The 21,820-nt window shown below is 36.1% G+C and overlaps 1 protein-coding gene and 1 pseudogene across 1 annotated transcript; both read right to left on the reverse strand.

Moving 5' to 3' along the window:
- Positions 1–459: 459 nt before the first annotated feature.
- Positions 460–3,013, reverse strand: LOC114531421 (annotated as a pseudogene).
- A 14,343-nt stretch (positions 3,014–17,356) lies between these two features.
- Positions 17,357–18,648, reverse strand: LOC114531422. The gene is made up of 4 exons (XM_028553029.1): positions 18,357–18,648; positions 17,961–18,020; positions 17,502–17,876; positions 17,357–17,388 (listed from the first exon to the last, which is right to left on the reverse strand). Exons 1-4 carry the CDS (start codon positions 18,646–18,648, stop codon positions 17,357–17,359), a joined length of 759 nt encoding a protein of 252 aa, XP_028408830.1.
- Between the last annotated feature and the right edge of the window lie 3,172 nt (positions 18,649–21,820).

The raw sequence follows: 21,820 nt of genomic DNA on the forward strand, positions 1-21,820 counted from the left end.
AATCCAGAAGGAAATAGATCAAAGGTTGAAGTCAATTGTTCTGAGAGTGACATGCAATGTCTAAGTGGGTTAGATTAATAAATTACTGTTTCTTATGCAGGTATCAATGTTAAGCCCGAGGGGGGGGAGGCCGGGCATATGTGGGGGATTTGAATTTTTAGCATTGAAGATGGTCAAATGCTCGATAGTGGGGCTTTAAATCATATCAAATCAAAGTAAAATTCCCTACCCTTGGGCAATCTGTTCCCAGCAACTGTCACAATTGTCCTATCAAATAACCTGGAGGCTTAAAAAATGGATATAGGAAAGGGATAAAAGTGTATGTAATTCACCATATTTTATTCTCTGCCAGAATATTGGACATTCATGTACTATGCAATAACAAAACAATATCTAAATATGAACAATAATATTATTGGTGTCTAACAACTGTAAATTAAGTTTATATTATACTGTGAACTAAGTTGTATTGTCACAAGCATAACAAAACCACACTCTTGGAACTTGCTTCAGACCAGCACAAAATTGATGAAACCACAATGAGCAGTTATTGCATGCTATCCAGTCAATGTCATCATCGTTATCATTTGGCAGCTCCGGTGGATTAAATGCATAGCATATGTTGCACACTTCGTCATCATCAGAGTCTTTTGAAAGTTCAGCATCACTCATTCTTGCATTTTGATTCTTTGCCTTTCTTGTAGCAGCGGCTTTCTTAGCGCCTTTTTTTCTGTTATTTCGCACAACTTCCAGATGGTCAAACCACATTTTCACCTCATCTGGCTTAAGTAAAACGTTTCTTGCAGTTGCAAGAATTACTTGCTCTGTTGGAAAACCTTTACTTTCCTTGAAGACTTTTGACAGGACTTGAGATGGGGGGATTGGTTTTATTGAAAGGTTGACTGAACTCACAAGCTTGTCTGGTTTTAGATAGTGGCCCGCACAAAACCCATTACAATCTTCACAATTTAGGTTGCCAAACGGCCGCTCTGGGTCAGGCGTAGGTGTTGGAAAGAAATCCAGGGTGGGACCATTTGGATACCAATAGTCACTGTCAGAAGCACCATTCTGGCACACTGGATGAATGCATTCGGGAACAAAACAACATCTTAGGTAAAATACGTATTGAATAGGCAAGCCATTAACCATATGCCGCTGTCTTAATAGCCATATGTTTTCAACTCTTTGGTACAATTCAGGATATCGTAACTTCGCCTCTTTCTTGTCTTCAGCTTTCCCTTTTAAGAATTTCAAAACAATTTCTCTCTCTTCTTGTTCATTGTCACTATCAGCCCCCTTCATAAGATGGATGACAGTTTTAGCACACGGAGATTTATCTACACGAGAGAGGTAAACGTCAATAGCTGAATCTAGGTTTTTACAAAGAATGTCATCATCAACTTGGCCTGAAACCATACAGGATCCATTTAATGTTGAAGGGATGAATAGATTAGCATGACCCGTTCTGAAGTTCTACTCGGTTTCTATAACTGGATCCGCTGTTTCTTGTGGAGACCATCATTGCCTTAGTTCCTTTAACTAGATGTCTTTTGGTCCACCAATATTGCACTTCCTCGTGGACAGGGCCCTCATCCCCGCCATCGTCAACCCTAACACACTCTATATCTTTCTGCTTTCCGGTACGTGGATTTAAAAATGCTGGCTTCATATCTTCGTGCTTCTCTAGCTTTAGCATATCGGCATAATGTTGTGCAGGGTTTTTGGGAAACAATTTCTTCGCCTTTACCACTCCACCACATATTTCTTTCGTAGTTTCGGTAGGTGGAAAATTATAACTTGTTGTTTGTAAAACCGAAGGGTAGGGATTTACATAATCAGTTCTCGTTGTTAATGGTACGTTATCCTTCAATGTAAGCGTTCCAAATTGCTTGCTTGTGCTTAATGTATCTAACCGAAAACCTGCCTGATCATCACGCCCGACATTCATAATGTTCGCACCATCTTTGTATTGAATATAATCTAAACCTCTATAGAGGGCTGAGCTCCAGTGACAGTCCGGATTGTACTTTAGGGTGAAGCCTTTTCTTGCACGTCGCTGGGTAATCTTCGCAAGACCCTTATATCGCGCTGCTGATTTACGCCGTTTGTTCCTTGGTATGCACAATTGCACAACAGTTCCGTAGCTGAACTTTCTATGGTATTTCGCTTCCAAATGCGCTTGGATTGTCCGAAATGTAACCTTCTTGCCAATATTTCTGTTTCCGTCAAATGTCAACACACCCGTCCTTCGCCACGCATCAGCGCCTACGCCTCTCTTCCTCACAAATTCTTCAATAGTTCCTCCAATGTTGGGACATTCATCTTCTATTCTTTTCACCTTTTTACTTCGTCGCCTTTGCAGAAAACGTCTTTCTGCGATCCTTTTTTTAATGTCCCTGGTAGCTTTTCGTTTGATATAAGCTCTTTTTCTTTTCAAGATTTCTTTAGCTTCGTCGCCTAGAGGATCTTTAATAGTTGAGAGTTCATATTGGTCTTCGCAGTCTGACTCTGACAAAATTATTCCATTGTCGACATCGTCCTCTTTTTCTTTAAGCCGTTTGTTAAGACTGTATACCTGACGAGACTGATTTATAACATGCATTTCATATTCTTTTAGATTGAACTTAGATAACCTTTCTGCAAAGTCATTTAGCATACTCTCAACAAAGCTTATTGGCAGGTTCTTTCGCCTTTGACTTGTGACACGGACGGTTAATTCCAACCAATTAAATTCGCATTGATACAACATACTCAGAAGCTGCTCATCCGTAAAAAACTCATTGACATTGTCCTCGCGTAATTTCTTGTCATCGTGATCGACATCCATTACGTCACCATCCTCTTGTTCACTGTCTGTTTCACTATTATCGCTGCTTTCTGAACTGTCAGAATCATAAATTCCAAACGAATTGAGAAGAGCACTATCCTTACTTATTGCAATATTTTCAATAACTTCGCGGATTGCCGTGGCTTCCACCAGAGCATTTTTTACTTTATTAACTTTAGAGGCCATATCATCAAAACCATAAGTAGACTTCGCCTTGCTGCTAGATAAACCAGCTGCTCCAACTATTGCAAATTTCAAACGTTGCTTTTCACCGTCTGATTCAGCAAGTTGTAAAAGTTTGTTCACGGTTTCTTTGCTCAGCACTGAATGCTCCTTTTTTTTTTGGCAACTGACCCAATTATTCAGCAAAGATTGGAAAATGTTATAGTGCACGGTAGAATGTTTCTCTACTAGAAAAATACAACGATTCCCTTCACGTATTTCCCCTATTCCCAAAGTTGCAAGGGGCATTTGTAAGAGTTTTCTACGGGCATGCAAAGCCGTGTAAGTAACGTTTGGGCTTACAGTTTCGAATGCCATTTTTAATTTCATGTACCCTTCTTCGAGAATCTTCTCTGCAACTTTAAGCATAACAGAACACAAATAACAGGGCTGGGGATGTCGCTTGCCACAGACATACCTCCGAGCGTCTATATATTCACTTAAACAAAGTCCATCGAAAATAGAAACATGTACACTATTACTGACACACGCAAACTTTGACAACGGGCGTTTAACTTGTTCAGTGTAAGTTTTCAAAATATTTACATCAATCTCTTCTTTTTCCCCCTCCGCCCTTTCATCACTCTGGGGGAAAGACTTTAACAAAAATCCTGCTTGTTTTGTTCCACGACCGTACGAGTTTCATCAGTAAACATTGGTGCCTGGGATGACTCTAATCCGGATTCCTGGCTGTCTTCTTTTTCCACGTTTATTGTAGCACAGGTAGTTTCTTTAACAAGGGCTGGTATCTGGGATGAGTCTGGTTCGGATTCTTCGCTGTCTTGGTTTATCGTAGTAAGAGTAGGTATGTCGAAAAGCAATGGTGACTTCGGTGAATCTTGTTCTAATTTCTCATCTGAATCAGAAACTATCTGGATGCTGAGGTCATCTGAATCAGAAATTCTTACTGTATCATCAGTACTTGTGCTTGAACTGGATGCAGTTGAATCTTGCTTGAACAAATTAGGCAGCTTGGACTGGTTGTCACAGACTTTGGCTTTTTTCAAAGAGGTCTTCTTTGATTTGTCAGAGTTAAGGTACCACTGAGCTTTGGCTTCTTTTTTCACGAGAATGGTCAGTTGACGATCAACAGATTTCTTTTCCTTCTTGATTTCCAGTATTTCAGCACTTATTTGATCACATTGCTTGTAATTGCTCATACACTTTTCTTTCTGCAGCTGTTGATTTTTGAACATAAGGCGATTGTCCAAAATTTTGATGGTTTCTTGCAATGACTTGATTTCACGGGTTCTTTCTTCAGATGATAATTTTTGTCTTTTCTTGACTGGACTTTCTGATTCTTCAAGCTTGCTTCTGGATTTGCCTTTTACAAAGTTATACCCATCGTCAATTACCTTCTTTTTGGCTTTCTCCATTAAATCACCTAAAAATTAAGAATATTTTGCTAATTTAATACCAAATTGTACTCAGCTGAATGTCAGGATGGATCTACTGTCGTTACAATTATTTATTGTTTGTACCAAAACCATCTCCCTGGTTAGCACTCATGTAGTACAGTACACAGTGAAAATGAAAAGATGGAAATACTATATTTATATGACCCTACATGCACAGATAAACAGCTAAATAATTCACTAAATAATTATCATATAATTTTATGTATTGTATATTTACCTCTGTTAAGAACTAGCATTGGGTTCTCTCTTGCAATAGCAGCAGCAGCATCATTTACTGCTATTTGATATTTTGTCAGTGGTTTACTTGAATTACGCCCATAAATTTTAGCTTTTTCAATAATATCACTTTTCTCTGATGTTTCAAACTGAGCAGTTTCCTATCAGAGTAGAATAAATGTGCTTTCATAATTAGATTTCCTGGGAAACATATATCTAATATTAAATGTAATTAAATTTGCAAATGTTAAATTTAACTTAATTACTCAAAGTTAATGATTTCTGTAAATAATATTGGCCAGTACAAAAAAAGATAGGTTTGCATATATGCATAGAAGAAGAGTATATTATATGGAGAGACCCTCAAAAGAACAGTTAATACATCTACAATAAAAGTGACCTGTCATCTGATATTTAATGCACTGGCATAGGCCAAATACCACTAGAAAAATGCATAATATTATATTAATTTACCTGCTTTGTTGGCTTTCTAAGTTGAAGCTGCCCCCCTTCAAATCCCAACCGCATATTCCTGTCTCTTACTGGTTTACTCAAATCTTTCTGAGGCTTATCAATAGATGCAACTGTTGCACTCATTTCACTTGCTGCTGGCTTCCAAGCATCTTGACTGTTTATCACCATAACCACTGTGTTCTTTTCGAGTTCTTTTACAACATCATCTTCATCTACTAATGTTCCATCTTCTTCCAAAACTACAACACACCCATCTGTTCCTTTTGCATTTGCTGTAAAAAACAAATATCTATTCAATTTTAGATAATGAAACTGAGGTATAAAAGTTTATTAATGACAATTTAATATTATAATACTATATGCAAAGAAGCACAAATTTTATCCTGAACCCAAGTTGCATCCATTTTAATATAAAGAACATCTATTAAATATACGTCTGTACTGACCTTTCTGTATCAGCTCTTTAACGGTGTTCGCAACAACGCAGAATCTGTTTGTGCTTTTAAAATTGGTCACCTTCAACAATGGCATTCTGAAAATGCAGAAATATGATACCAAATATATAAAAATATTAAACGTCATATTTTATATCGATCATATTACATATACATCATTGTTTTATACCCGAAACGTTTTTAAAAAACGATTCCCAAACAGGCAAGCGGATTTAAACAGACGTGCCGACAATATGAATTATTCATATTCATATAAAATTATATTTATATTAAAATATACGGCGCAATATCATTTATTTAAATCTCAATCGGTAGGCATGTTTGTTGATAGTTTATATTGTACTCAAAAAGAAACTTTTCCAAAGTAGATGGCATGAATATTCTATAGATTAAAGGGGATGAAAAAAACATAAAAAGTACCTGAAATTTGTATTCCCCAAAGCAAAGCTTTTCCTTTCGATTTGAGGCCTTCGATAAACACGTTTAAAAACGCGTGTTGGCGAAACCATTTAGCGAAACACGCGTTTATACCACGAACGCCAAAAACACATGACCTTTGATTACTTTGATTAAAAATACATTATATATACAACAAAGCTTGTGGTTCAAATTGCCCCACCTTGGGGCAACGCTTATGAATCAAATGCCCCACAGTGGGAGAGTAACAACTTGTCAAATCCCCCACGTATGCCCGGCCTCCCCCCCCTCGGGCTTAACATTGATACCTGCATTAATATAGCGCAAAATTAGTAATGTGGAAAAGGAAAGGCAAAGATTGGAGAAGGTTAAAAAAAAGGGAAAGACAAATGTGTCTGTGCAGAAAGATTTACTTAAAACACGGGTAAGGTTATTGCTATATGCAAGACCTATATACCTACTGTGTATGTATTTTGTGTAATGTATTTTACAAAATGCTTTCAAGCCTGAATTCTTCACCATTTTTTTATTGAAAGAAGAAAAAAATTACATTCTTGTACATCTGTTTTCTGTCTTAACTGTTAAAACGAGGTGTTTTATAGAGATTACTTCATGGTTGGCGAGTGCGTACGATTTTTATGGACGAGTTGTGAAGGATCGCAAAACGAACGAGTGAGTTTGTGATCCTTCACAACGAGTTCATAATAAAAGTCGTACAAACGAGCCAACCGTGAAGTAATTTATTTATTAAATGTGTATAGAGATCAATTTGACAAGGACAGTAATATACAAAAATACAGCGAGCAACAAAAATCGAAATTTTATACATCAAAACATATTTATTACCGTTCAGTTCCTTTGTAATTTTGTTCAATAGAAGTTAGATATTCTTTCCGAAAGATTTAAGAATGTGCTGAATGCAAAAATATTTTGAATTTAAGAATTATGTTTTGAATCTCACTTCTATATTTCGACGCCATCTTGACTGAAAGAAAATGTAAATAAATTGCCGCCAAAATGACATACGACAATTTTTCACCCGTGAAAAACATCGTACGTCCATGCATGAAATTAATTTACACGGTGAAATACGACTTTTATTTCATCATTCTGCTGTGCATAAATCTCTGTACACATATAATAAACATATATCCACCATTAGACCTTTCCCCTTTTAGCTTTCAAGTGCGCAAAGCGTGACGGTAGTTGATTATCCAGGTCAATTTGAGTTGTTAAAAGCTAAAAGGGGAAAGGTCTATTGCCATAAAAAATTACTGATTATAGTTTATTATAAAATAACCGTTTTATAACGCCTGCGCTGTTTAGTTGAGATGGGAAAAATCCGTGTTTTTAAAACGCAATCTAACACTGAAACATATACGCAAATCTGAACACAATGTATTAAAATTAGCTTTTCCGTCGAAACATCAGTTAAAAATCTTTGTCAATCTGAAATTTACCATATCTTTAATTTATTCGCTCGAAATGGCGTGGAAGCAAACAGTCGCCCCGTTTTCCAAAACTGGCACGCATGTTTCTATAACTAGAATTTTTTTCATTATTTTAGGCAGATATTCTGTGGGAGCAGCATAGTTACGACGTGGTCGTTCTCTCGTTCACTCGTGCAAGCCAGGGCCAAAGCAGCGTCACATCTTTGACTTTTATTCAACACCTGGCTGTGGAAGAGCGTTCATGGGCGGCGGGGTCAAAGAAAGGAGCTCATCTTCATATGGAGCTATTGTAATGAAAGCCTTTGAAAAGTTTTGCCGTGGTATATTTGCTTATTACCAGTTGTTATGTATTTATAATAAGAAAAGAATCATTATACAACTTCTTTTCAAACTGAATAGTTCAGTGAGAACTGAATAAGCTTCATTTCGTTTTGATTCAGTTTCATGACCAGATTAGCAGTTACCCAGTCTTCATGTAGATATCATTCCTTTTTTTCCCTCTTAAGAAAATTCATCGATGTTCAGGGAAGCTGGCGTAAAAGATGCAAGCCAACAAGAAACGCCGACTACCTCTAGCAATCCTGTTGTCGTGAAAGATGGTGAATTTTCACCGGGGGAACTGCCTGTACATTCTAACGCTTTAGCTTCGGTGAGTTGTTATTTGTGAAATTTAGCCCATGCACTTCAAATCGAATGTATCGTAATGTATCATGTATTATACTATGTATGTCTGGTGAGAGATCTATTAAAAGAATATAGTATAATGAAAAAATTGCTATTTTTCAAACTTCTTTCTTAACGCCACCACAGCATAGCAGTGACCAAGAGAATGTGCCCACACATACGCAGCAACAAACAGATCTCCTTTACCCTGCCCTGAAGAAACCTCTATGTCCACACGACCAATTCCTAGTCGTCCGGAAGGGAATGTCCCAATCCCAGCCCAGCAACCAGAACGTTTTGTGTCCACACCTACAATTCCTAGTCGTTTAGACGGAAATGTCCCAACGCCTGCCCAACGACAAGAAAGTGCTCTACCTTCCAGACCAAGACAAGGGCGTTTAGAGGGGACCGCTCATAGACGTGCAAACGATCCTGGTAGCGTTAAATTTATTGAAAGATCTGTTGATTTTTCCGACAACCGTCCATCGTTACCAACTCCGATAGCACAATTGGGATCAAGTTCGCCAGATAGATCTCTTGTGTCCCTCGTAAATCATTCTGGTTCAATGAATCCTTCAACGGCCAAACCTTGCGATGTAACCTGTTACAAAGTAGGTGGTGAGAACACAAATTGTTGGGTTTTTCCAGCAAACATAAGCCAAGCCACCCTTGACGGTCGAAATGGCAGTAACGCCTGCACTGTCATTACGATGATCTTGGGAAGTGTTATATTGCATTTGGATCTTCCATATTCGCGTGCTGGCCCATTAAGTCCATTGTGGTGTTCTCTGGTAGAAAAAGGTATTCGTCTTGGGAACAAAATTCACGACGAAAACGAGCAAGGAAGACGAAATTTGACCCCACTTGAAGCCATTTACGCACTACGTTCAGTAAAGAACATCCATGTTGACGAACCGTTAGCAGTTCGCTTACGTGATCCACATGAGCCTTCTCAACTCGCCTACAAAATTCAACGTATGCTTGTTAAGAAAAAGTCAGCCGCAGCATTTGTTCAAGGCGACAGATCATTTCTTTTAATGACAGAGGAAAGCGGACACGTTTTAGCTATCGACACCCACACCCATATGGATGGAAGTCAAGGAGCAGTGATTGTCACTTCGAATGCGTTGACAGATATAGCCAGCTTTATCCTTGCCATTGAGGCGACATTTTCACTTGAAGAGGACTCGTTTGGAAACTTCGTCAAATTTTATTAAATAAAAGTCATTTGTTAGTTAATTTGTTTCTAGCTTATTTTAGCAGTGGTACTCAAATATTAATGCGTTCGGTCATTGTCGTGTGCAAAAATCTGAAAAAAACATAATCTGTTGCCGTGGACGTCACAACCCCTCCTTGAAATTGACTTTGAACATCGCCACGATAGCTTTGAGTTCCAAACACTATACTTCATGATATCTCGCATAATTGCAGAGTTCTTTACACACATTCTCTTGGTAGAGCAGGAACATCCGATAATTTTAATTTTTCCTGCGAAGGGTTCAATTCCCTTTCAATGTACATTTCTGTAAAATTTTAGAATTCGCTGAAAAATCGAATGTATACTCCATGACACCACAGTTAATAGAATATACATCATACATGGTTTGGAGACCACATAATTAAAAAAAATACAATGCAACTATGTTGAGGTAGATTTATGCACAGATAAACCATATTTTTCAAGTCAAGATTGATAAGCTTAGCAAAACGAATGCCATTTTTAAGTTTAGCTAAAATACAATAGACACATGAAAAAAAGGAACATTTTTTGCATAATCCTGGAGAATTACATAGTTTAATGAGTTGTATTTTACTTTTATTGCGATAACACAAATATTTGTTGTATCGCCGCAGGACTCATATCTACAGGGTGAGTAAAAAACCCCTGAACCTTTGAAAGTCAAATTAGCCGCGAACCTAAGGCTGGAATTTAACAATTCCCATGCGTTAATGTGTACAATCAACAGGACGTGGTTAATTAATGCGAAAGCGTTTAAACCAATTGAACTAATTCAACGTGGCGCGTGTGCTAGAAAAACAGAGCTTAGAATGCATTTTAACTCCCAAAAGGAACAAACTACAGGGTGTCCCAAAAAAACGAAAACTATTGAAATCACCCATAACAATGTAATTGTTAGAGTTTGAATGCCTAAGCACTCTGTTGGGACCTACAAGTGTGTAAATGTTTGCCATAAGCATTTTTATGCATGCATATGATGCAGTAAAATTTGCTCGTAGGCGAAAATTATATTTATTAACAATATTTAAATGTGCATCTCAATCACCATGACCTTCGACATGTCCCCTTTCTCTAGCAACGCAAAGCATTTAGCATTTCACTGAGTTGCATTAAATCCCCACGGGCTAAAATTCGTGCAAACGGCATTCAAGTTTTAACAATGAGTGATTTCAATAGTTTTCGTTTTTTTTGGGACACCCTGTATATGTCTTAGGTTAATTAATGGGTTCACTTATTTGATATGCTTCGTATACCCATGAGATATTTTACGCAACTTCTGTCACATTACAGTTAATTTGAATTTCAAATCAGTTTTTTTTACCCTGTTTATGAAAACGAGGATCTACAGGGTGTCCTAAAAAAACCGAAAACTATTGAAATCACTCACTGTTAAAATTTGAATGCCGTGTTCACGAATTTCAGCCTGTGGGGATTTAATGCAACTTATAAACTGCTAAATGCTTTGTGTTGCTAGAGAAAGGGGACATGTCGAAGGTCATGGTCCTTGAGATGTACATTTAAATATTGTTATCCATATTTGTAAATTGTAAATATTGTTAATATCATTTTTGTGAACAAGCAAATTTTACTGCATCATACGCGTGCATAAAAATGAGTATGGAAAACATTTATACAACTGTGGGTTCCAACAGAGTGCTTAGGCATTCAAACTCTAACAATTGCATTGTTATGGGTGATTTCAATAGTTTTTTTGGGACACTCTGTATAACTTTATATATGAAACCCCACTGGGGTTTTAGACTTTTTAACTTTAACTATCATACTTTTAAACATAAAAGTGTGATAGTTACAACAGCACAGTTAAATGACAAGAAATAAACATGTAGTACTACATGCAATCAGTTTCAGAGACACACCACTTTTTTACTGCAAAGTATTGAAGACATTACCCCTTACACGAATTTCAAGGCGAAGCAATACGAGCTGCAACATTAGCTTTTTTATTAGCTTTAAATTCTGAAAACGTTTTGGATCTTGCGTTTAAAATATCATACACAGACACTCTGCTTCCTTATAAGGAAATAGGAATTTAAAGAATAACCCGAAAAGCATCTTACAACAAGCCCAAAGAGGTACATCTTTCAATTTTTTGGTGATGTACATAATAATATGATGTGATGTAAATATAATAGACATATATAGGAGGGCATAGCAACAGATAGGCCCAACTGGCAAAGCTTCATTTTGATTAAAGAAAAAAGGTCACACAACTTTGGTCGATTTTGTAGTGAAGCCATATAATAATTTATAGACATATAGACATATATAAGGCATTGCAACAGATAGGCCCAAATAAACATACTCGATCGCATTTTTTCAATCTCTTTGAAATTTTGGAAATATGAGTTAATCATGGAGACTAACAAACTGGCAAAGTTTCATTTTGATTAAAGAAAAACTTAAGGTCGCACAACTTTGGTCGATTTGTGGTGAAGCCGTATAATAGACAATATATAAGGCAGGCAACCAGATGGGCATATCGAAACATACTCAATCGCATTTTTTCAATCTTTGAAATTTTGGAAATATGAGTTAATCATGGAGACTAACAAACTGGCAAAGTTTCATTTTGATTAAAAAAAACTTAAGGTCGCACAACTTTGGTCGATTTTGTGGTGAAGCCGTATAATAGACAATATATAAGGCAGGCAACCAGATGGGCATATCGAAACATACTCGATCGCATTTTTTCAATCTCTTTGAAATTTTGGAAATATGAGTTAATCATGGAGACTAACAAACTGGCAAAGTTTCATTTTGATTAAAGAAAAACTTAAGGTCGCACAACTTTGGTCGATTTTGTGGTGAAGCCGTATAATGAACATAATAGTTTTATCCTCACAATTCTGGATACCACAAGTTTATATTCTTAGTATATATTTACAAATCAGCGTTGATGGAACAGGTTGCCTTGATTACTAATAACGTGTGACATATATCACTACATTCGCGAAATAAAGATGTCTGCCACGCAACAATCTGTCAACAAATTGTGTTCAGTCCCACTACTTGCCACATTCTTGTCACACAACTTGCTGCGTTGTTATAGGTATAACTTTGATTCATTATAACTTAGTATTCCTATATCGAAGATCATCTTTAATAATTGTTGGCTCCAAAGATGAAATTTTATTGCTTTTCGAGCATTTTTAGAACGGTTGAAAATGTCACTATCCGGTGGATATAGCGTTATCACGCTTTCATACTACAGGCCCCTGGGGCCGGTTGTATGAAGCCCGTTTATCTTAAACGGTGGATAAGTCAAAATTAAATAACACTCTTACATTTCTCTTGAATGAGTCAACTTGAATATTATGCACTGAATATGTAGTTGTAAACAGTATCTTTGTATTATGGTTGAAAACATTTAGTTTACTTGTTGAATAAAGCGGCAGGCTTGCTTTCTATTTTGAACTTAACCACCGTTTAAGCTGAACGGGCTTGATACAACCGGCCCCAGGAGTGTAACAGACTTGTTGGGACAGCCTTGTGACAAGTCTGATATCATCCAGTTTGTTTCAATTATTTTCAAACGTGCTTTATCGTACAAAAGGTGGTAGCGACAATGCCTTGAATGAACTGCATATTGTTAACAGACCGAAAGCTTTGCAGTATGTGGTATACCTATATACAAGCTAGTTTACTTAGTGATGTCACCATGAAAACATACATGGAAGAATATTATGAACTACAATGATGTTAAAACATTCAACTTTGTCCAGCTTCTGTCTTGAAAATGAGGCATATAGCCTGATATAGGTCGAAATGTCGAGACAATCGCTGAACAACGCCGAATGTAGATGTTTTACTACTCGATGTTTTGCTAAATCAGATTGATAAACGTTTACAAAATGAGATGTGTCATATAATGATTATAAGAACTAAAATAGAGTATATTAGAAACTAATGTTGACCGGGAAAAAGGTCCTTTCTACCGAAATGCTTTAGGCTTCTGTTTCACTGGATTCGTCATCACTTGAACACGGTGATTCGTCTACAGCGTCTTCAACATCAATTATTATGTCAGAAATGCCGGAGACATTACCAAGGACTTTGGAAAACATTTCCACACCACATTCCAGTTGTCGCATAGCAAAATCTATACCAATTCTTAAGAGGGCAAGCTTTCCTTTCAGAACACCAGTCTCTGTTGAATATGTTATATATCTCCCCTGATAAATAGACACAAGAGAACGCGTGTTCATCAAAATAGACTAAAATTAATTTCTATACTTACACTATTTATATAACACGGTATTATAACTGGACTACTATTTCATGTACCTCGTTGTTTTCTACCATGGAGCTAATAATTTCAGATTTATCTAAACGAACGAAGTACAACTATAAATAAGTTACTATATTAAGATATATAGCGAAGGATTAATTACAAGGAATATATATATATATATATATATATATATATATTATAATATATAAACACTATTTTATTGACATGCATGACTCACCACTAGTAAGCTGAGCTAACAAGATGGCTTCGTTCTCCTTAAGACGTCTAACATTGTTTCTATAATATTCGATGAAATGTTTCATCTCCTTTTCTAAAATGCCAATCTCTTCTTCATAACGAGTGCATTCATTCTCCAACTCAGCTATCTTCTTCTTAACACGAATCGGGTAAACTGTAATAAAAAACATACTTATATACACATGAGCAATAATTAGGTAAATACATAATATTATCTGTATTATTTTTGGGCGTTTGTTCGTAGAAACACCACATGAATTTAGTTTTGCAAAGTTTTCGGTCTGTAAGTCCCGACTGTGCATCATCTGTGCAAATTCGTAGATGGTCCTACATGGTTTACGGGTCGAAAGCTCTGCAAAACCGCTAAGTTCACGAGTTGTTTCCACAAACAAACGTCCAAAATTATACATCGCCATGCAAACTTTCAAAGAACTTATAACTGTAGTATTTTTGATAGTTTTTTTTCAAATACATGGTATTATACTGCGTGCATGGTATTTCCTGATTATTTATATATTAAGATTCACGATACCGTTAGCCTGACCTTGTTGAAATTCATTCTCTGTGATCCAAGTGAAAACTCCAGATTGAACCTCTTCGACATTGATTGAAGCACTTGGATTTAGTTCATTGTAGGCATCTACAGCTTCTTTCAAGTTGCTCTTGGTGGACGAAATTTTAGTTCGTATTCGACGTTTTTGCTTTGATGAATCTAAAATAATATTTATAGCTATTTATAGTTAATAATATATATATATATATATAGCTAATTAATATATAGGTATACTGTATAATAACAAACATTTCGTAAATCTTCAAATTGAAATGAATCCGATAGTTTTATAAAAAATGAATGCATAAAAGGTATAGGGTGTAAACGTGCATACCTGCGAGTTTGTTCATATTAACCGCCAGTTGCACTATTTCAAAGTGTGCAGTCTGCATACTGCGTTCCAACATAGACGAAACATTGCCCCTTAAAGATTTTTCACCGTTATCGAGAACATTCATCCAGTCTGGACCAAACTTCTCTTTTAACTTGGGCACCACAACTGAGAGGTCAGCAGACGCTATTTTTTTATGGTACTTTGGAAATACTTTGACCGCATTGATAACCAAAGGGTTACGACATTCTGAATTAACATGGGTTTTGTTCGCCCAAAAAGCTTCTTCCTCTTCTGACAGAGCTACTCGAACTTTTCTTCTTATTTCTTCTTCTATTAACAAGATACGAAGTAGTGTATGTCATATTTAGCTGCAAGCAAATTATGTTTATTTTCAATGTAATATTACAATTAGCAATATAACATTGGGATGGCTACATCATATTTTGTAGAATACAGTTTAAGTAATAGTAACGAGGATTTCCTGACTTTTATGTATACCTCTTGCAGATTGAGTCACATCTTGAATCCATGTCTCTGAATTTGTAACGCCTAAGTCATTTTTTGCTTCAACGAGTTTCTTTTGCAGATCTTGAAAATCTTGTTTTGCCTATTATCACAGAAATAGACAATAAATAATAGGTCGAAATATATTCGTTCATTTGCTAACTGTTATTTTTTGTTGTTGCTGGAATACAATACTGATGATGTACGTAAGTATTACTAACAACACAATAAAATACACCTTCATATATCTCTTTGCCAAAACTGCTGGCATCTGCATGATTTTTCTCTTGTTCCAAGTCAATGCATGCTCAGTAAGTAATTCTTCTCTGCCTGTAAACAGAATACAGTAAATATCATTATTTAAAACTTTTTCTGCCAAATACAACCAAATATAGATATAATATAATCACATGTACACCTTCTGGTAACATATGTTTGGTACTATTTCCAAGTCGAGAAAAATGGCTATTTATTTGTTCGACCTCTTCGCCAGTGGTCGCACCCGCCTCTTTTTGCCAACGACCACCCCAGAGTACCTTAATTAAAAGGAAATTAAATGCCTGACAAATTGATAGAAATGACTAATGTAAGAATGGAGGAAGTCAAAAGACATGGAAATGTGGAAGAATAAGGGGGACGTTATAATAACTGTTTCGTTTTGTGGGTGACACTACGTATATTTCTGTAATGATTATTGTATAAATGGGCATACATAGTGTTTTCCACACATTGAATAATTATTATTATTTCGCCATGTAAAACTACAAAAACTTTAAGACGGGATTGTTGAGGATAGAGATTAAAAGCTATACTAAGGTTTCCAATTTAAACAACTTATCTGATGATTGCACACATCTACCAATGTACAGTATAAATTATAATATAATGTAATATAATGGTACCTGACATGTCCATGAATGGGCTTTGGCATGCATAACAGACAATCCAGGTTTTGTCTGGTCAGCAAGTACAGGGTCATGTTTAATAAGCCATGGCCAGTATTGGCAAACCACATCATACCACAAAAACATCCCATTATTTTTTGTTAGATTGTTAGATTTGTTAGAGTTACATAACATTGTGTTCCAATAAAATTTGTTTCTTGTATCCGTACTACGGACAAAAAAAGCATGAACACCCTCTGCACTTTTTGGATTAGCGCATATCAGTGCTAAACTAGAAATATGGTGACAGCAAATTAAGCATCCTAACTCACCCTCCAGCAGATCTAAAGCGATATAGCTTCATGTTTCCATCAACGTGTCCTGAATGCTGACTAATTGTGCAAGGAGGACACTCTATCCAATTTTTCTGTTGCAGCAATTCCATTTCAAATGTGCAAAATTTCCATTCTTTGAATGATCTACTAAATGTATTCATGTTTATTGTTGCAACCTGCAGGTGAGAAAAAACTAATTAAATTATGGTTCATTACTTCAGTAATAAAAGAAAATTCTTAATAATTATATTAATAATAAAAACAAGCTATAAACTTTACAGTAGCTAGCAGAAAGAAAAAACACAAATACAGGTACCAAGTTTTTTGGTGTTAAATGATTTACCCTGTTTTTATTTAATGAGAAATCTTGTAATCCAAGCACAAATGATCGTTCAGAAACGCCTGGCATTCGCTTCTGCATAATGTCCCAATGTTCAAATAGCTCCTGACTAAATTGTTGAGAATATGATATTGGAGTTCCAGGCCAAAATCCTGAAGCAACAACTTGCTTAATGGAATTAGCATTAGGACAGACATTATGGCAGTTTTTGCATTCATAACCAGTTATTTGATCCAAATCATATCGACCTAAAGTAAAAATGATGTTTCTGCTTGGGTTAACACGAGTTCTGGACAGTATTTAATTAATTACTGCACCTCTAATTACCTCTTAAAGTAACATACACCATATGATTGTCGGCATACATAATGTCAAACTCACAAACTTCTCCACAAAAGGAACAGGATGATGGTACAGTGGTTGAAAATTGATAACTCTTTCCTACCACAAAGAATTTTTCAATAGGTAAAAATAATATTGATTAAAATTGTATATGCTGATGTTGACTAGTTGTTAGTAAAGTTCACTAGCTGGCAAATAACAGACTGAAAAAAATGCACAAAAAATGTAATGAAAATAAATTTTTTTGGCCCAATTTGTATGAATTAATAAAATCATTTTCGGAATAATAAAAAAAATTGTGGAGTACTGCACTTACTTATGGTTATAATATTTCCATCATCATCAGTGCTTTCTGTTGGTCGAATATACTGGTAGAACCCATCTTGAGATACATGCTGTCTGTCGTGAAAAGGATCATTCTCATGTTGCTTTAGGTCGCAAGTGCCACACAAGCTTCCCCCTCCACAACACTGCATACACTTGATAAAGCCAGATTTCACTTTACACTGCGAACACATCTGAGGTGTTGGTGCCTGACAAGATAAGGTAGTCTCAAAGATTGAAGAACGGCAGGATTCCCAATTAGTATTGACGTTCTCCATCCTTTGTCCCCATGTCACAGTCCTCCTCTGCTGTTTTGACTTCCATTCTGTTAAGAACTTATCTGTCTCTGCAAGCAGTCTATCAAGTTCTGGGCACAGTAAAACAAATATTAAATATAAGATTTTTCTGTTTGCTAAAATTTATACAGCAAAATGTAGTGGATTATTATTACCATTATTTATACTGTCATCTTCATCTGGTTCATAATGTTGGTGAAATACCTCCTCCAGTTCTACAGAGAAGTTGGGAGAACAAGAAAAGTACAACTGCGATTAGTTCGATAGACTGTTATATACTGTACTGTACATAGGAACCTTGAGAATGCAATATCAATCTAAGTTGAATTAATGTTAGGCAAAAAGTGACGAAGGCCCATAGCTCCAAACGTCGAGAAGTTCTGTTTTGGAAATATATATATATATATAATTATATATATATATATATATATATATATATATATATATATACAATCAAGTCTGAAAGTGTCTGACTGTCTACATGGTCGCCATTGAAATCAGTACTATAGGGTATCGGGTATTTGATTGTTTTGCGTGTAATTTTCAATTACCTGTATTAATATCATCAACAACATTTTCCGCGCTAGTTGTCCCTTGATCTTGAAGTTCAGATGAGGATGGCACTGCTAAACTTCGCCTTGACTTCGTCTGTTTTCTACGTTTTGAGAAATAAACACGCTCCCCTGTAGTCGGGCATCGCTCGAAGAAAACAGACTTGTTGCTTCTCTTTTTCTCTTTCTTTTCTTTCTCATCTTTGTCTAGCAAAGCAGCGAGTTCCGACATCAATTCTGCCACTGTTTTATCTTTTTTCTTAACTTTGGCAGCTGATGATTTTTCCGCCATCTTGCCTGATTTATTTGACGCGCGGTTATTTGAAATGAGCATTGGGATTGGAAGAGACTATAGGATTCTCGATTATGAGTAATCCTAGAGAGATGCAGACTTACTGATTATAGGTTATCCTAGGTGTGATACCATGTTTGATGGTATTAGCTTGTGTTACACAAAGATATTGTACATCTTCGGACACCCCAATCATCACACCTATAGCACTTGAAGCCTGCACTATCAATTGCTCGCACGCATTGTCTGCATTCTGTTGTGCTTGGACACCATTTGGGCATATTTCTCCTTGCACGAACAGTATTAGCACTATTCTCCCAAGTATTCTGTTAAAATGAAATAATTACACGAGTGGTTACTGAAAACATAAACATACTACTCTATGTAAATGCAACTGAAGCATTAACAAATATCTGTTTATAAACAAATGAAGATTAACAAGTTGTCATAAATGTAATTTACCTTTGATCCCGCTTTAGGTCATCCAGTGTCTCCCAGTTAACAGTGAATGTTGGACAGGTCCTTGGTTCCTTTTCGAAGACACATGTCCCATCTTTGCCTTTGTTGAATATTGACAAAGCCACCAATTCCAGCATTTTGTGGCTTTTCACATCATCCAGTACCAGTGGCATTGTTGACCTGCTGCATAAACGCGGGACAAATCTTTCCTTAGCAGATATGTAGAATTGAGAGTTGTTACCAATCAGTGCTAAGGCACTTTTAGCTGACATTGTCTTCCCCAATCGGTTGGTCCCACAAACCACTGGTGTTGGACAATATTTGAGCTCATTGATAATAGCTTCGTAACGAAGACCAATCAATATTGCAGCTGTAAATATTAGTATATTATATTACACGGTTGTAAAAGATTTTGGGTGGATTTTGTTTTTGAAGTGAGATCTTTTTTCCACTAAATCCACAACTTTGTACCTCGAATGCAAACTTATAAATCGGACACGTAAAGCATTTCGTGTAGAAATTTTTACTAAAATAAGTTTGCACATCATTGTACCATACCGATTGTAAAAATACTCGTTAAACCATTATGGTGAAGTGAGGACATGAGGGAACCAACGACTTTCCCCAATGTTAATGAGCTGAGTGGAAGATCTATATTGCATTGTGTCTCTGAACCAAACAGACTTTTAATAAACACAAAGGAGGCATTGTCGGCATCAACCAATCTCCCATCTCCAGAAATCTCGATATTCTCCGCAACCACCCAAATGTTAGTGTTAGCTTGTCTTCCAATGCAACGGGCAGCTGCGAACATATCCTTTCTATTGTTGATGCGACATTTTCTATTCAAATTAGATTGCATTGTTTTTATTAGTCCCTGTGAGACAACTGACTGGTATATACCTTTACATAAGCTTACACAATAATAATATGGTTAATTTGAAGCACAGAATGCCCCAAGCACAAGTTACCTGAAATAATTTTTCATTAGCCATTTCAAAAAGTTTTTGAACTCTACTGGTTCCAAATCACTAGTCAATACACCAGATCCGAATGATGTATTAAACTCATCTAAGAACCTTCCAAGTCCTCCATTCATTACTTTTTGAACCCTGAAGAAACATTGCCTGAAAAACAAATTAAATATATCTCTTTTAAAATCACTGAAACATATTACGCTCTCTAAAAAGTGCTAAAAACATTACAGTTCACAGTCTGCCGAAACTAAGGACTGACTCAATAAAGCAGATTGTATATCTGCTTTACACTCATCGTTTGGGGGCAATCAGTAGAATTTGGAAGGGTGGGATGTTTGGTAATTTAATTGGGCAAGCCTGATTTTCGATATGGGAAAAGCCGTAAACTGCATCTGGAGAGAGTCGCTCATTAGTCGCCCGGTGCAACGGTGAATGATTATCACGGCCCTCGAGGTGAATGATTATCACGGCCCTCGATAATATCATTGTCAAACTTTTGATAATTCAGTAATTGTTATTTATCTATTTTTTCCTGGTTATTCGTATTTTTTAGTTCTCTATGATCATTCGCTTGTACAAAAACGCAAGTAATCCCTAATTTCATATAAACACTGATAGATATTGTATTACAAACAGGATCCGACAACTGTGTTCCCTATGGTTCCCTTCCATTCAAAAACGGGAACATATCTGAGACCTTCACCATCAACAAATACAGATCAGCGTGAATAAAGATTTTGTTGGATGGAAAAATGTCATTGACCTTGAGATGGTCGTAGACAGGCATATATGATTGATGTATAGACCTTGTGGCAAATTATTAGTGTCTTAAAAAAGCAGTGGATGTATCATATTACAAATCATATTTCAATTCTAAAAAAACACGACTGCATGTTTGTATCTGCTGAATGAATAAAATTATTATATTGCTGTGAAATAAAACAGAACAAAGAGGTGATGAGGTTATTGAGGTAAGCCTGTATTCTATATATAGTATTGCAAAACATACGATGCAGTCACTAGCTGGTAGTGTCTAATATATACCGCAATGCTTGTGATAATAGCGGATCTGCCACCTTTTGCTGACCTATTGCTATTATTATTATTGAGCATCTCACTGTCGTATAACTTAACACATCAAAGGCTTGTTTTAGAAGTCAAATTTTCCATGTGCCAAACCTATTAATGTTAATGAACTGAAGTCTATGGTTGATTTAATAAGCATTCAATTTGACAAGTAAAAACACAAGTTACACGTCTGAACGGGTATAAATGATTCTTGCTCTAAAAATTGTACATACGGACACCGCACACAAGAGCTATATATTATCCAATAAGCTGAAGGGCATGCCTAAAACTTTTGCTAAGCAAACAGCTCTAGTCAGCGTGTGCTCTAGTCTAGTCTAGTGTGCACCAGGCTTTCGTGAAGGCGGTCATAATTTCGTCAATAACCATAAGATTTTATTTAAAGCTAGAGGATATATACATTATTACAACTGAGCATTTCACAACTACAATAATAATTCAAAATTGTTTTGTTGAAAATGATTCTTTCAATTCATATTATTCTATATTAAATTATTTCGTATTAAGGACATCAATGTGTAGTTTGACAAAACCATTTTGAGACAATTTTTTATATTTTCAGTGGAAATTTTTTTATTACTCTTTAGCAAGAAATTTTAGAGAGATGTTTCATTACGTCCAGCATTGTTCCTGGAGAATCAGGTAGGTTT

This window comes from Dendronephthya gigantea, unplaced genomic scaffold, assembly GCF_004324835.1.
Source record: "Dendronephthya gigantea isolate DGI-Jeju-01 unplaced genomic scaffold, DenGig_1.0 000071F, whole genome shotgun sequence".
Taxonomy (NCBI): Eukaryota; Metazoa; Cnidaria; class Anthozoa; order Malacalcyonacea; family Nephtheidae; genus Dendronephthya; species Dendronephthya gigantea.